Source organism: Oculina patagonica, chromosome 11 (assembly GCF_052425735.1).
Source record: "Oculina patagonica isolate OP01 chromosome 11, crgOcupat, whole genome shotgun sequence".
In the NCBI taxonomy this organism is placed as follows: Eukaryota; Metazoa; Cnidaria; class Anthozoa; order Scleractinia; family Oculinidae; genus Oculina; species Oculina patagonica.
In genome coordinates this window covers 1,625,413-1,641,676 of record NC_135768.1, presented here as the reverse complement: position 1 = coordinate 1,641,676, position 16,264 = coordinate 1,625,413, and the positions used below count along the sequence as shown (strand labels likewise).

Sequence of the window (16,264 nt, the reverse complement as noted above, 5' to 3'; positions counted from 1 at the left end):
ACCAATCAGCTTTTAGGATGAATTTCGCGCCGCTGTCTCTGGCGTAAGTGGAAATTTTGCGTCAACTCCCGGCTCTGCGAGTTTGAAGAAAAGTTTTACTTCATTGAAAACTTATGTGCTAATTTCATTGTTTTTCTTATTGAGATTCGGTTCAAAGGGTTTCCATTTGAAAAAAGTGAAGACAAGCAAAAGTTTAGAAGGAGTTATTGGGAGTTTCACAAGGTGCTAAACGTTAGTTTTTTGTGGAAAAGTTTGTTGGGGTTGCATGATCGTTCAAAAGTTTACCGTACTATAAGCTTCATCGTAAGCTTAATTTACTTTTTCAAGTCTCGAGCTTGAATGGGTTTTTAATCTAAAGAATAAGTAATTTTCAAGTAATGAATTTAATAGTTGTTCTTCTTTCTGTGACAGGTTGCCATCTCCGCCCTAATTCTGGGCAAAGTTTAACAAACGGACTTTTTTTAGCTTCACATTTCGAAACGGAAACTGAGGTAAGAAATATTGAATTAGAATAGACGTAGCAGACAGACTTTTAGAATGGTTCACCAAAAAAGTGTTTTACTCCTAATATTGCTATAAGTTCTTTAAAAAAGATGGAGTTTCCAAGGATTCGCAAAGCGCGCAGACAACCGGCGAAACTACTAAAGTTTTCAAAGTTGTGGACGAAAGTCGTGCAAACATGGCGCGAAAAAAGTTTACAACTGACGTTTCGTAGAGAAAGAAATCGGCAAGTCCAATGTCATTTTTCTTTTGTTAAGTAAGAGTTTGAAGTACTCGGCCAATCTTGGAAATTTAAAGTTTCTGACGTAAAATTTAATGATCGAACTTGAGGGATAAAAGCGAGTTTTTCTCAACTTTAACCGATTTTATCGGTTGAAGTTTGCCCGGACTCTGGCTCGATTGGTCTACAAACTACAGGCAAAAAGGGCTTTCCTTACTTTTAAGGGACTCGCGCTATATAGGAAAACAACTGTCTAATGCACGCGCAAAATGACGCAATTAACTGTATAAATAGCGATGTACGCGATGTACGTTCAAAATGACAAATTTATTGTAAAAACGCATCACGTTTGTTCTTCAGTTTGCTTGCGGTTAGTTCCACTCCAGTTTGCTTGCGGTTAGTTCCACTCCGGTTTGCTTGCGGTTAGCTTTTATTTGTTAGTAAGGGCAGCACTTTTTAAAAAATTGATAACTATTTCACTAGCGTATTACTACTTTTGTTTACGCCATTTTGCGCGTGCATTTAGACAGTTGTTTTCCCTATATAGCGCGAGTCCCTTAAAAGTAAGGAAAGCCGCAAAAAGCCAAATGTATATGTATGGAAAGTGAAAATGCGCCTGTTCCCTCAAATTTATCAAAAATGGTTTCCTAAGAAAGCTTATTTTGAGTTTACAGTCCTCCACCGGGCAATGTTTCGGAACGGGAATTATTTGCCATAGGATTCCCATACACTGTGTTTCCCGCCATGTTTGTCATGTCCGCCCTACATTACCAAAAAAACAAAAATGCCGGCCACTACCATGCAACCCAAAAGCTCACTCTTTCTTCTTTTTAAAAATTCAAACGATAGGAAAGCTTAGTGAAAGATTTCGTCAGAATTCAAGTATAAAAGTCACTTACGATATGAACATCAGAGAGATGTGTAAAAAAACTATAGGTCTGAGCATGGTCTGAGTGTGTGATTATCTTAGAGACATTTGGCAATTTTTACAAAGTTTTTTTTATTGCCCGACTTCAAGAAAAACTTGTTTCGAGTTTCTAGATGCCAGGTGAAAAAAGGACGCATTTGAGTGAAATCCTACCTGTAAGAAAACCGACAAAATGCAAGCTTCTTATGAAAAAGCTGTGAGTATTTTTACAGGTCGTGCGCTAAATGGCATTCGTTGACGTGGAGTTGAAGTTTTACAACCTCAACAACGGTTGAAACACTTGATAAAAAGGCCATGTTTTGTACAGTTAACGTCTTTCAAAAACACCACGCTAAGCATCGACAATGCTTCAAAGCAAACGGGATTTTCATTTCAACTTTTGCTTGATCCGTTCAGTGAAATCTCGAAAATTCGCGCAACTAGCAAGAAATCAGAAAAGTTCAAAAGTATTCTAGTCTTAACTTTAAACATCTGTAAAGCGTTAAAATCAACGGATGACTGTCATAAAATGCACGCAGAATTTTGCACAACTCATCGTCTTATGCTTCCAGACACGCTCAACCATTGCGACATTTTTGTTTTTCTTTTTTCAGAAACATATGATCCAATGAAACAAGAATGAAGACGTTTCTTCTACTTGGATCTATTTTCTGTTTAGTTGTTTTGTCTCATGCAACAGACATCAAAATGGGGATCTTTCTTCCTTTCACTGGCAGTTGGCCAGGGGGTCCAAAGATGGCATCAGCAATCCTCATTGCTATGGACAAAGTAAACAATGATCCCTACTGGCTTCCAGGATATAATCTGACCTTTGTGCTTGAAGACAGTAAATGCGAAGCAAAAAGCTCTATGGCAATTTTGGTGGACTATTATACAGTGGAAAGCCCCAAAGTCGATGTCTACATCGGTCCTGGTTGTTCTGTGGCATGTGTTCCTGGTGCCTACATAGCAGCTCACTGGAACATTCCCATGATATCTTGGGGATGCACTGCCTCAGTGTTATCAGACAAGACACTGTATCCCTACTTTGTACGCACAGCTGGTACATTCACTGGTTTGGGAGAACTCCTAAGAGCCTTTTTAGAACAGTACAAGTGGGATCGCATAGGCATCATGGCCTCAACGGAAACTGTTTTTTCAGAGATTGCCAATACAGCAAAGGTGACACTGGAGAAAGATGGCAAGTATTCGGTGCCTTTTTTTGGAAGCTTTGACCCTGGAGCAACTGACCTTTATAAATTAAAATCCATGGTCCGATCTATGGCAAGCAAGGCACGAGGTAAGTCTTATAACCTGAATACAGCTATAGAAAGACTAAACTAAACTCGCTTTTTGTGACAAAATACATACTTTTTAATGCAGGTATTAAAACCATCAAGACATAGCAAGATCTCTTAGTTCTACCTTTTTAGCTACTACCGGTAACATTGCAAGCTTGATTGTCAAGTTTGTTTGAGGCTTATTTTTTTTCCACTGAATCACCCTGACCTCCACTTGGCCTAACCCACTAGGCCAAAACACGTCAGGAATTTTTAGTTTTGCCCATTCTTGGCCTATTGATTAAGACTCTGGTCAAGTACTATTTTATGAGTTAGTGAAAAGCTTCAAATCGTACTAAAATTAAAATGTGCAACACAATTTTAAATGAAAAATGATCCAGCTTTAATTACTATTGTTTTCTACAGTGTTTATGCTTCTTTGCTATGGTGATGCTATGAGACGCCTGATGCTAATCTTCAATGAGCTGGGTCTGTTGAATGGAGAGTACGTGGTAGTTGCCTTAGAGACACTTCAAGCCTCATGCCAAGCTGCTGCTGGTTCAGAAGATGGTAGAGATGAAGAGGCCTGTAAAGCCTTTGAAGGAATCATTGATGTTAGTCAGTACATCCCAGATTCACAGGACTATAAGGATTTTACAACAAGCGTTTACAATAGGATGCCTGAAATGAACTACACCATGAATGCACCTAATGAGGTAAGTGCATGAATATTATAGGAAGTCTAAAGTCATTATTTAGAGCTTAAATAGATCTCTTCTCAACTTAACAACAATTTATCCAATTGTGAGAATGCGTTTTAATCTTCTTATTGTAGCCACACACCCCTTGTGGAAATCAGCTTTCTTTTAGCTATATAGTTGATGGGCAAGTGTTTAGGGACCATGGCTTGTAGAAAGCAAGATCTAGTAGTGAAACTGATTTTTTAGAAAATTCTTTTACAATTTTCCATCAAGCAAAAATAAATATGTTTCAACATGAGAGAAGAGATTGTACAGTAAATGTCTCATTTTGAATATTATACTCTTAAGTAAAATGTTTTATTTGTACACGACCTCACAAGCTATGTAGCTTTTTTACCCCATCGTGTCTAAATAAAGGTTTTGAATGATTGATTTGATTGATTCGCTTTTAACTTCACATTATGCGGCTTGTGCTTGAAATATTTTATCACTTCCTCAATTCCATCTTAAGCCAGCCAACAATGTATCAGAGAAGTTTAAACTGTGTGGTTATTTTTCTTCCAGACTAACATTTATGCAGCTTACCTACATGATGCCATTCTTTTGTACGCTCATGCCCTCAATGAGTCTTTATCAGAGGGTGTGGCTGTCTCTGAAGGAAAAAATGTTTCAAGGTCAATGATAGGAAAGCAATTCCTTGGTAAGCATACATTGCAATTTCTATGTTGGTTTTATGTGCATGCACATGCACTTTATTTACACTGTAAATTGCTTGCAATACAGGTAACTAAGTGGGAAAAAGGTACACAAGGTTTACATTTCAAAATTAACTGCCAGTACTCCTACAATGTAATTTGGCTCTCAACTGTTTACAGGTGTTTCGGGTCCTGTTGGTATCAATGAAAAGGGAGACCGAGTTGCCTCTTACAGATTGCAGTCATTTCTGCCAGGAATGTCCAGCGTGCGAGTAGCCAACTATTTTGGCACAACTGGAGAGCTTCAATTGCTGAATCAAACTATCATATGGCCTGGTGGCACAACAGAGATTCCCCTTGGAAGGCCAAAATGTGGTTTTGACAATGAATTCTGCAAAGTGGAAGCAAAAGGTATGAAACAAATAATAGACATATTTCAGCTTTAACAGAGGCTCCATCAAGTGGTGGCTGGCTGCCTCAACATCTTTGACAAGAATTTAATACCCTTGGATGTCTGAGTAGATGATCAGTATATAATCAGTGCCTCAGTATATACTTTTTAGTCTCCCCCTATGGCCCCTCCCTCCATTAAAAATTATGCTCCACTGCTTTTTTATTACATCATAACCAAATTAAACAATAATGCTTTTGCCATGATTATCATCATTATCTTTCTAGAGGAGGATCCTACATGGCCATATATCTTGGCAGGAGCTCTTGTCTTTGTCTTGATTGTTTCAGTTCTGGTTGGATTTTTATTGTGGCAGAGGTAAGAACAGAGATACGACTCTCGGGGTAGTAGTGATAATTTCAAATCTGAAGAAAAAGAAAGAAAGATGTGATGCCCAGGGAGTTGTACATATGTTCAAGTTCTGAGTGAAAAATTATGTGAAGACTCTGCATTATTTTGTAACAAACTGCAGTGTTGGAGCTGGAATTTGGTATAAAATGTTCAATGGATAACACCTTGTTTACTTGTCCCATTTATTTCTCTTTTGATAGAAAACAAGCTTTTGAGGCAGCTTTATTGGCTCAAACATGGAAAGTAAAATATGAAGACATTAAATGGCCAAAGAATAAAGGAAAGTTAGGAAGTAGGAAAAGCATGGTAAGTTTATTCTACAGTTTTCTACCTCAGCACGATAAAAGACCACACAAGACAGTGCGACTTTGATAAACAAATGTTCGCAAAAAAATCACTTTCTAGAAAATTGGATGCAAAAAGATTAATGATGGTTGTCGTCAGTAAAGCACAAGTCTTTATCACTGACACTATGCAAATGTCTCTGTCAGCACACTGTTTATACTAATAAGTCCTGGCTACCTTTTCCTTGAGACAATGGGCTCATGCAAATTGAGGTTGGGATCACTTTACATGTAAATCACACTCATCTGAAGCTCTAAAGGAAAGTGGCTGTCTATAAGAGTGGCCCTATCATGTCCAAAGGAAGAGCTAAAGTTCATTCTCATATTTTGCTTATTTGATGTCTCTAATGGTGATTTTTTTAAGGCGAGCATGGCTGGAAGTGAACGTGGGTCAATGGAAGATCTTAGAGGGCAAATTTTCACGGTCCTTGGCATTTATGAGGTGAATGAAGTGATTACATACAATAGTTTCTGCAATAAAAGTTAACAACTATTTTTGTGTTAATCCGATCTAAGCAACAAGCATATGTTTTTAACAATTTTAGGAAAGGCACACGCAAAACACTTATGAGTAAATGGGTGAGGGTGCTTGAATGATTTGTCAGGCTCATTTCGCTTTTGGATAAAAATAATAAGTTGCTCAGCTGTGTAGCACTTTGTTTAATGTACTATAAAATGTTATTTTCAAAAGTGCTTAGGTACCTATTTGTATGAAAAAGGGCCAGCCTAGATATTTTCTTTATTAAACTTTGAGCACTATTCTCAACATTTTTAGGGCAACTTAGTGGCAGTAAAAAAGTTACAGAAGGCAAAAGTTGTTCTGGAGCGCGATGTCTTGTTGGAGCTTAAGGAAGTAAGTTTCAAATTATGTAAGAATTTTGTTTGATTTGTTTGCTTTTACTACTATTGTGCATATGTTACAGCCCTTCAGGCCTTATTTTTTTCAAGCATAAGTGGGGCAACAAGGGCTCCCTGGGCCTCTCTGATAGATCTGCTACTGACATAGCAATATTTTAACTAACTTGCCTCATTTCCATGTATGTTTTAAACTGCTCAATTGCTAACTCACAAGTTAGAACAGCTATGTTTGTTAATGTAGCATATTCTTATTAGTAATAAAAGATGTAAAATAATAAATACATAATATTTTTTTAAGATGAAAGATCTCAGCCACCAGAATATCAACGCATTTCTTGGTGCTTGTGTTGAGCCTGGAAACATTTGCATCTTAAGTGCGTACTGCAACAAAGGAAGTCTCCAGGTGAAGAAAGTTTAAATACTTAAAATCACTTAAAGGTGGCTTAATTATTTTAGTTTTGAGGGTACAAAACAGCCCATTTTTGAACCTTAATGAAAAATGTTCAGAGATAATTTTTCTTACTCTAATTACTGTTTGTTACAGCCTACAACCATCGTATCCAACCCTTGAACATTAAAAATGCTAATGCCCGATTTCCTCTATGGCGGGCCCTGCAGGGAATCACGGTAGTTGTATTCATCAAACCATGCGTGAGACTTAGAAACGATGAATACAACTACCATGATTCCCTGCAGGTGCACACTATAGAGGGAATCGGCCATTAACAGCCTAAATAAACGACCAAGTGCCGAAGAGGGGACTGGGCACCAGTAGTTTCAACGTCAGTTTTTTTTTTTCAAAATCTACCTGTATTACCCTACCGAAAAAATTTTAAAAATTAGAATTTGCCTGGGAATATACGTTTGACTTTGTGCAAAATTAAATAAAAATCTGTAAGACAAATTTTTCACAGAATAGGAAAATGTGACTTTTTGCCTAAATAAAAACCCATCTTGCAGATTTTTCATAAAATTCTGACTTTAGATGTGATTCTTATTTTTCCCAGGATGTGTTACATAATGACAGTCTGAAACTGGATTGGATGTTTCAAATGTCCATTTCATCTGATATTGCTAGAGTATGTATGCCTGTGTAAATTTTAGTGTTAGACAACTTGTATATATATACTTTCTCCAATATGTACTAGCTGAAGCGTAGTTAAAGCGTAGATAGCACGCAATCCCTGATTATTACTAGCCAATGACATAAAGGTCAATCATCAGTCTTATCCTTTTCATAGAATATAAGTGCAACAAGTAGTAAAAGTAATAGATTATTTACTGCTTAGTTGTGTTAGAGCAATCTATGTGAAACAAAAAGTGACATATAAAAACTTGTTTTGTTTAAAATACCGGTATATGACTGAATCAATGTTCAGTTTCTTTTAGTAAAGGAGTGTCAACAGATACAATAATAATTTATTCAACATCATAACCTTGAATGACTTTAAATTCGAATTTAAGAAATTTGTTTGAATTTTCTACAACAGGGCATGCACTTCTTGCAGAACAGTCCAATTCAGGTTCATGGTAACTTGAAATCTTCAAATGTGCTCATTGACAGTCGCTGGACATGCAAAGTAACTGATCATGGATTGTTCCTATTCAAAGAGGGACAAGAGGTTGACTTGGAAGCTGGAACTGAGTCCAAGTATTATGGTAACCTTTCATTATTTGGAAACCTGAGAACTTCAAAACTTATAAAACTATGGTATCAATTACATCTGACTGTAGATGGGCATTTTTCTACAAAGCAATGCTAATCTTCCCCCAACATCTAAGGACAAATGCGGTCTTAAGAAGTGAAAATTCAGAATCAGAGTGAAGCTTACGGATGCAAAATGTTATTGCCAGAAATGAGTGACAAAACAAACTGTTCAATTATTAATCTTGAAGGAGAAATCCATCCAACCAGTTCTTTTATTCCAATTAATACTAATTCCTTTCATTGCAGACAGCCTTTGGACAGCACCAGAACACATCTTTAACGAACAGTTTCCTCGATCTCAGCCTGGAGATGTGTACAGCTATGGAATTATGCTTTCTGAAATTGTAACCCGTGGTTTACCTTACAGCATGTTTGAAGATTTGTCAGCTAAATGTATGTGTTTAAATTAGTGCTTGTTTTTTATGAAAAAAAAAACTACATCAAGTTATCTAAGAACCTTAGGACTTTGGGGTTTCTTTTTGAAATTGTTGATAATAGGCAAAAAAGGTTCTATATTTAGTACCAGTACTAGCAGTACTACTGTTGCTTCCTTATTCTAATTTTGTTAAAACAAAAGACATCAGTAACATGTAGAAGACACCCTTCAAAAACTATCATTATTCAGGCCTTGCTATACCAGAATGGATGAGAGATAATGGATGAGAATGTAGTAGTTAGCTAGACCATGTTTTGAAATGTCTTTCCTGAATTACAGTAAGTGAATCTATTCTTTCCAGCTGTTGTCGAGCGTGTTCAGAAAGGACAGACTCCTTCCTTCCGTCCACGCATTACAAAGGACACTGTAGGACATACTCTCTATGTTGACATGATGAAACAGTGCTGGGATCAAGACCCAAATGCAAGGCCTAAGTTTTCAGACTGCATTAAATATCTTAAGCAGATGAACAAAGGAAAGTAAGTTAAAAACCCTGTCTGTTTATTTATTTTTGCATATGTGAGTACTTCCCATCTGGTACTGACAATATTAGAAATGTTTTTGTTGTACTATGTTTATAGAGTACAGCTCTTTAAAATATTGAATTGATTCATGCTTTCCCAGGCTGAAATCTTGCATAACATTGATGGCTGTTTGATGCCAATCTGCAACAGTTCATAATTTTGTGATGATCAATTTTGACTGAATTTGATTGAACACCATTGAGTAATATCAAGTATATATGGGTTATTGACCAAGCGTGAGGTCAAGATGGCAGGATATTGGCCAAGTTCTTTTTTGCGTGTTTATGGACCGAGACGAAGTCGAGGTCCATAAACACGCAAAAAAAGAACGAGGCCAATATCCTGCCTTCTTGACCGAACAAGCTTGGTCAATAAAGGATTTATTATATGACTTTTTTCGAGCACTGAAAAGGAAGCCAGTTGCATGCACATTCAATGGCGCACACTTAAATCATGTCATTGGTTTAAAAGTTTAACGAGTGACTGTCAAATTCTTGAATGAATCGAGACGAAATAAAAAGACGCTACAACAGCGAAATTTACCTCTTTTTAACCGTCAAAAGGGTAAATTGAAATGGCTAAAATTGCAAATCAACATTGAGTTTGAAGCCTTTAAACAAGAATGTCCATTCCATCTGGCCGCCAGCTTTTGATTATTGGACGTTTTGCAGAGTATTGCTCGCTTCAGTCGCTTTAGTGGTGCAAGCCTGCCGTCACGGTGACACGAGCTGAATATCGAAATTGTGATTGTTGAAAGCGTTTGGGACTTATAAATTCACGGGAAGAGCTTGAACTTTCCTACATCATTGATTTAAATGTTCGACCCGACCTTATTCGACGTGAGCGTTAGAGGCTTTGGTGAAAAGATGTTTTAAAAGCTTACAGTGCCTGGTTCGCCGTGCCGACCGCTTTCTCCATCAAGATTTACACAACTGACGACAAGTTTGCCGAATTCTTTATTCTTCAGGTATGTCACTGTCAGACTTCTCTCCCTTTTCCGCCGAACAAAACCGATATCATGTCTTCAAGTCGCTTTGCGTTTTAATTTTTGTATTTATAGCTGGTTGTTGTGGCAAATAAAATTCACGAAATTCGTTAACATTTGTTGTTTTTAAAATTAGTTTGTTCTCGTTCGCTTCAAGACCTATTTCTTTGTAATAGGACTCTCTTTCGCTAGAAACAGGCAGAAAATATTTGTGTTGTTTCGGTAAATGGTTTCATAGCTCAAGTTTACGACGGAAAAGCTTTTTTTAGTGTCGACGGAACACAAAAGTTTTTTTTGCTTGCGGGAACACAGCGGGCGATCCCGAGCGGTCAAGATGGCTCCATCTTGACCGCTCGGGTAGCCAATCAGAGCACGCGATTCATTTCATCTTGACCGCTCACGGAGCTAGTCATATAATTTAATTGAACACTCGGAGCTTAGTGCAGGACAATTACCTCAAGCTATCGCGCAGGCCCCTTTGTACACAATACGATTTGAAGCAGGTAGCCGCCTTTGTACACATCCATCAGCGAGCAATATAAGTATATGAGCTCGTGCAATTTGTAGTCTTTGAAAAATTTACGAGTGCTTATTTATCCCAAATTGCATGAGAAAAATCATGTGATTACTTATTAATAAAACCAGTGCTTTTTAGTGCTATGGTATTTGGAGCTGTCTTCTGGTCCTCTACTGTGCTCAAAACGCCAGCCATTTTTTTTACTTGCATCTTGAAGCAGATCCAAACTTTGCGCCATTCAAATCACGTGGAAGCGTTTGATTGGCCCCCTGTGGCTGCCTTTGTTTATTAACCAATCAGGATGCCACGTTTGTTTCTTTTTTTGCACTGAATTTCCTCATTTCAGCATTGTATTTCCTCATTTCTGCATCAAATTTACTTAGAACTGCATTTCTCTAAGCCAATCAGATTCGAGAAATTTTTTGATGTATATTATTAGACACTGAAAACATATTCCCTTTATACTGAGCTGCATGAAACTTAGCCAGTGTTTCACGACCGAACACTCACCAGAGCTCCCACTGGTGCCAGATTTTATTAAAAGCCCATAAATGAATTCGTTCTTTTGTCCTTCTTATATCCTGTTAATTATTTTTGTTGCCATTAGGGACTTCAACATTATGGATACTATGATCACAATGATGGAGAAGTACACTGATCACTTGGAAGACATTGTTGCTGAACGCACTTCTGAGCTCGCAGCTGAAAAGGCAAAGACTGATGAGCTATTGTACAGAATGTTGCCAAGGTACTGAGTTTATACTGCACCAGTGTCTCACTGACTTTAGCAATGGGACAACCAAGAAAATAACTTAACACTGCTTAACATAAGCTTACATTTATATGCAGTACGGAGTTAAAACTTACCTTGCGAAGTCAACTCGCCTTAGTGTAGACGAGTGAGCTGTACAGATTGAATTTAGCTCCCAACTTTGGAATGATGTCTTATCCTTTCCATGTTTTGACTGTTATATTCTTCCAGCAAGTTGTTCCCTGCGCGACGCCATCTTGTATGGAGACATCTCGACCCAGTCCCCAAAGCGTCTGCAGCGCGCCAAAAAATGTCTACGTTTGAACGCAGGCGGTCATTTTCTGACATTGTCATTTATAGTTTGAGCATTTTATTACTCGCCATGGCAACGTCAAAGTAGGTCAAAGGTAATGTGTGCTGCTCACTTTATAGTAAAGGTCAACTGGTGTAGTTTTATGCATTGAAGACAAGGATGACTGTTTCTCCTACAAAACCAAAGGGCCTGTACTGATTTTTTCTTGTGCGATTACAGGTCTGTAGCAGAAGAACTAAAGAGAGGACAGCCAGTAACTGCTGAGACTTTTGAACACGCAACACTATTCTTTAGTGACATCGTTGGATTCACCAAGCTTGCATCTGAAAGCACTCCTTTACAGGTACAGTTTGCTATAGTGCAGTCAGCTGTATCTATTACTATGTCTGTATGTACATTATAAAATCCCCTTTTTCTCATAGTGAGTAACTTTATACATACCATTCTTCAGCCTACTGACGTTGAAAAATCAAATTCTAGTTATAAAGCCCGGGCTAAAAGAGAATGAGAGTTGACGAGAGTTCAAACTCTCACTCTCGTTTGGCCTGAAACTCTCATGCACTCTTAACGGCTCTTGTGTGCTCTCATCGACTTTGAACGTGCTCAAAGTTTTCATAAGAGTGGTAATAATAGACGTTATAACAAGAGAAAGTTTCTCTTGATTATAATATTTCCCAGATATTTATGAGCTATTTTGTCTCTATAGGTTGTCGACTTGTTAAACGATTTGTACACCTGCTTTGACGCAATCATTGACGAGCATGATGTATACAAGGTAAGATTTAAATTATGCCAATTTGTCTTGCAATGGAAAGAAACAAGTTATTGGAGGAAAACCTTTTTTTTTTCTCGACTCGAAAATTCATCGCAGGATAAGCAATGTATTTTAAGTTAAATTTTATGCAAAAGAAGTATTTGAGTGTGGAATTGGTTTTTTAAGTGGCAGTAGTACCGGTCAATCGTGGAATTCGTGAGTGTAGTAATTTTTTTTTTGCCTCATGTAATTTGAAACTGCCTTTTTCGCGCGTTTAAAGTGCCTATGAAGTAAAAATTATTTTATGCTTATTTGAAAGAGTTTTACAAATAAAGAAGAATGGCGTTTACTGTTTTAAAAGATCTTTTTTCGTTTAGGAGATATTCACGTTTTTGTGTTATGTAAATGAGGAAAGTGATGACGTCATAAATTGTTTCACTAAAAGATAGATCACAAAATCAAGGATATCTCTGAAAATATAAAGGTGATATTTCTGAAACTTGGCATCAGTAGTGACCTTCCTTAAAAGTGCAAGATGGCTCATACTATGATGTAACCGTGGCAACACTCTAGGTTCCAGGCTCTTTCTGTCATAAACCAAATATCTCAATTTGCAACCCTTTAAAGTGGGACAGAGGGTCCAGCTTGGAACACACATAATGCCCTAATACACTAACTCTCCTCATTAGCTTGTTGGGAGTGGATCATCTTTGATTAAGGAAAAACTGGGGATATCAGTATTAATTAAAAAAGGTATTTGCAGCAAAACTGTTGCCATGGCAACGGCACGACAGGTGTAATTTTGTGTCTTTTGTGGTGTACATTAATTGTGCCAAGTTTGAAGAACACAGCTCAAATATTCCAAGAGATATTCTTGATTCAATGCTTCATCTTTTTGTGGAACAATTAATGACGTCATCACTTTCCTCATTTGCATAATATAAAAACGTAAATATCTCTAAAACGAAAAAAGATATTGCAAAAAGAAAAACGCCATTCTTCTTTATTTTGAAAAGCCTTTAAAATAAACAGCAATTATTTTTTACTTCATAGGCACTTTAAGGTAAACCATTACCAATCGCAAACGAGATGAACAGTTAATGCCTCCGGCTTAAAGTCTCAATTCGTTGCGTGCGAGTTTGATACAGTCCAGTTAACTTGCGAGTTTTCTGCTCGGAGCGCAGACTAAACGTCGCTTGTGGCAACTTTTAGCCTGCATGTAGACAGTTTTTTTGGCACGTAGGGGCAAGGGGGGACACGTTTATTAAAGCAAAAATAACATGCATTGCTTTTGAAACTAAGGTCATACCTTCCAAGTCGTTGGGTGAAATGCCGTTCACGTTCTTTGTTGACAAGAAAACATATAACTTGTATGTCTGCCTGAGCGACCCTACCACTGTCCTTCTGTGAACGCGATATCATGTACGTAATTGAAGACTGAGAGTAGAAATAAGACAGTCTTGTATTTTTATCGTTTAAATAAAGGTCGAGACAATTGGCGATGCCTATGTGGTTGCTTCAGGATTGCCAAACAAGAATGGTATCAGGCACGCAGGGGAGATCAGTAACATGTCCCTTGATCTGCTGTCAGCAATGACTACTTTCAAGATTAGGCATGTTCCAGGAAGGCAACTGCAACTTAGAATTGGAATCCATACAGGTTAGTTCACTTGTGTGTCAATACCCCCAACCTTTTCCCGAGCAGCATTTTTTAAAATAATTACTTCGTCTAGCCAGTTTTCAAGAACACCGCGAAAAGAAGCAAATTTATTGTTACTGTATGTTAACAATACGGAATTCATGCTTTCAGGTCCTGTGGTTGCTGGCGTTGTAGGTCTCAAAATGCCGCGGTATTGTCTTTTTGGAGACACGGTCAACTACGCCTCTCGTATGGAATCTTCTGGTTTGGGTAAGCGATAGTTATCATTTCTTTTTTACTAGGCTAACTATATACAATCATCACTCGTGGAGCCCTGGCCAAGAGAAAGTTAAACCGAGGTTAGATACTGTTGCTTGTTTTTGTCTAAATTATCCGGCTTTCCTTGTTTTCAAGAAGGAATATATAACAGTTGATACTTTCGGGGATATTAGTCCGTCTTTCTACAGCTTTTTCCAGCTTTTCTCCCTTGCTTACTGAGTTCTTATACTGTGGTGTGTAGTTAATCGATTTTTTTTTTCAATACTTCATCCTCACTAAAAGGTTTTCAATCTTTCAGCTCTCTGTATTCACGTGAGCCCTGAATGCAGAGATTATCTCATACAACTTGGTGGATATATACTAGAGGAACGAGGATTTGTGGAAATGAAGGTGGGCAGCTTCAATAATTATTTCTTTAGTTTCGATAACTCCTATTCGAAAACTCTTGTGTTCGGTTATTTGCTTATGCAAAATTCCGATTAACCGACAAGCTTTCATTTAACTTTCAGGGCAAGGGGAGCATCCTCACGTATTTCCTAAAAGGACGAGAAGGTTTTGACAAACCTCTTCCAGATTTAAGTCTTCAAGCCGGCGTGGAGGAGCACAGTTTTAAGTAGATGTCATGAATGGTTGTAGTTCTCATGGCGAGGCTTTTTATTATAATTACAACGCTTCTTTGAGTAACTTTGGTCTTTTAAATTTGCAAATCTTAGTTAAACCTACCACATAAACTAAACAATCTCTGACTTATCTATTTACTTTTTTAGTGTTTGAGAGCTGATTGTGTTTTAAGTTTCTTCATCCGTGATTTTATGTAGACAGAAAGGAGGAAAATTGTGAATGTGATAGTTTTGTTATTTTTTAGCAAATTTTTCACTCTAATTTCTACCTAGTCTCCGTTTCTGCCTGTCGTCTAGATTATTTTGCGAGATTTTTGAGATAAAACCGGCGCGCGGCTTTGGAGGGAAATAATTCCCCGCCGAGCGCCCTCACTTCTAGCTCTACCGCGAAAATCTTCCAAAATAATCCACCTGACTCGCAGGCCATGACTTAAAGAGGACGAGCACTGCGTATTTAGACACCAAATGAAAAGTAAACTTAAATAGAGTCTTAACTCATTTTTGTAACTGTCATGGATCAGCCGGGGGAACAAACGTTGTACCAGCTAATGGTGAAATGCACTCTCCTTTGGAGAATTCACTGAGCCCGCGGATTCGTCACCGAAGTTAGGCAGCACGACTTACATCCTTATTGTGCAATTCTAGCGTGGCAATTTTAGGAGTACTCGCCAAACATCGGCCTTTCATTGTTTGGATAATAACCCTTCCAGAGTTTGATTGCCAATAGTGACATTTGTTCCCCCGACTGGTTCAACTCTGTCAGGTCTGATCAGGTCTACAGACTCCTGACTAGGTACTTGAACTCATTCAAGTGCATAGTAATCGGATAGGTCTAGTGGACGCCAAAACTATCAAAATTAAGGGAGTAAGGAAATAACAGATTCGACGACACTGCTTATTGGAGAAACTTTGTTATATCACTGGACCTTTCGCAACTGTCGCGTTAACTTGGACCGTTCAGGTTTCGTGGCTCAAATTCGTAAGTGCAACTTTGTTTGTGCACTGTAGGAGAGTGAAAACGGGCTAAGTCGGTGGCAGTTCTTCAGTTTTTGTTTTGGGTAACACCCTTTTCTCAGTACACTGCAAATGAGACAAAATATTCAAACGTGTTTTACTTTATTGCAATTTTTTAGTTAGTCGACACCTGCTAATGGTCCTTCATCAAAAATCTTTGTGTATTTCAGGAAAATCATTCACACATTTGACTTACAATATTTTAAATTTTTATACATTCGTGTTTTAAGACATTTCCTTTAAATACTGTAAAGTTTACATGAATTAAAAGATTATTTAAAAGGTTATATAAAAGATTACGAAATATTTGAAAGTTTTAATAAAAGTTGGGATCTTACGCGTGTTGTTAAGTTATTTTCTACAAACTCTAAAAAGACAAGGAATAAGTTAGGATGTGCCTTTTGAATTGTTGAAGT

At 37.7% G+C, this 16,264-nt stretch overlaps 1 protein-coding gene and 1 long non-coding RNA gene across 3 annotated transcripts; one reads left to right on the top strand and one right to left on the bottom strand.

Annotated features, from left to right (window-relative positions):
• Nucleotides 1-56: 56 nt before the first annotated feature.
• Nucleotides 57-16,185, top strand: LOC144630541 (atrial natriuretic peptide receptor 1-like). Of its 2 annotated transcripts, none has more exons than XM_078488902.1 (22): nt 57-222; nt 412-491; nt 2,243-2,928; nt 3,335-3,624; nt 4,174-4,309; nt 4,485-4,715; nt 4,983-5,073; nt 5,307-5,412; nt 5,815-5,892; nt 6,226-6,303; nt 6,607-6,711; nt 7,316-7,387; nt 7,799-7,967; nt 8,263-8,409; nt 8,754-8,931; nt 11,086-11,226; nt 11,762-11,885; nt 12,249-12,317; nt 13,782-13,956; nt 14,107-14,205; nt 14,513-14,604; nt 14,724-16,185. In XM_078488902.1, exons 3-22 carry the CDS (start codon nt 2,268-2,270, stop codon nt 14,829-14,831), a joined length of 3,150 nt encoding a protein of 1,049 aa, XP_078345028.1. In that variant the 5' UTR covers nt 57-222; nt 412-491; nt 2,243-2,267; the 3' UTR covers nt 14,832-16,185. The 2 variants fall into 2 exon arrangements, with proteins under 2 accessions (XP_078345028.1, XP_078345029.1); XM_078488903.1 differs by having other exon boundaries at nt 57-231.
• LOC144630543 (uncharacterized) lies at nt 3,288-11,726 on the bottom strand. Its single transcript, XR_013566570.1, has 3 exons — nt 11,346-11,726; nt 4,195-4,261; nt 3,288-3,503 (listed from the first exon to the last, which is right to left on the bottom strand). It is a non-coding gene; the product is annotated as an uncharacterized LOC144630543 (long non-coding RNA).
• Nucleotides 16,186-16,264: the final 79 nt, after the last annotated feature.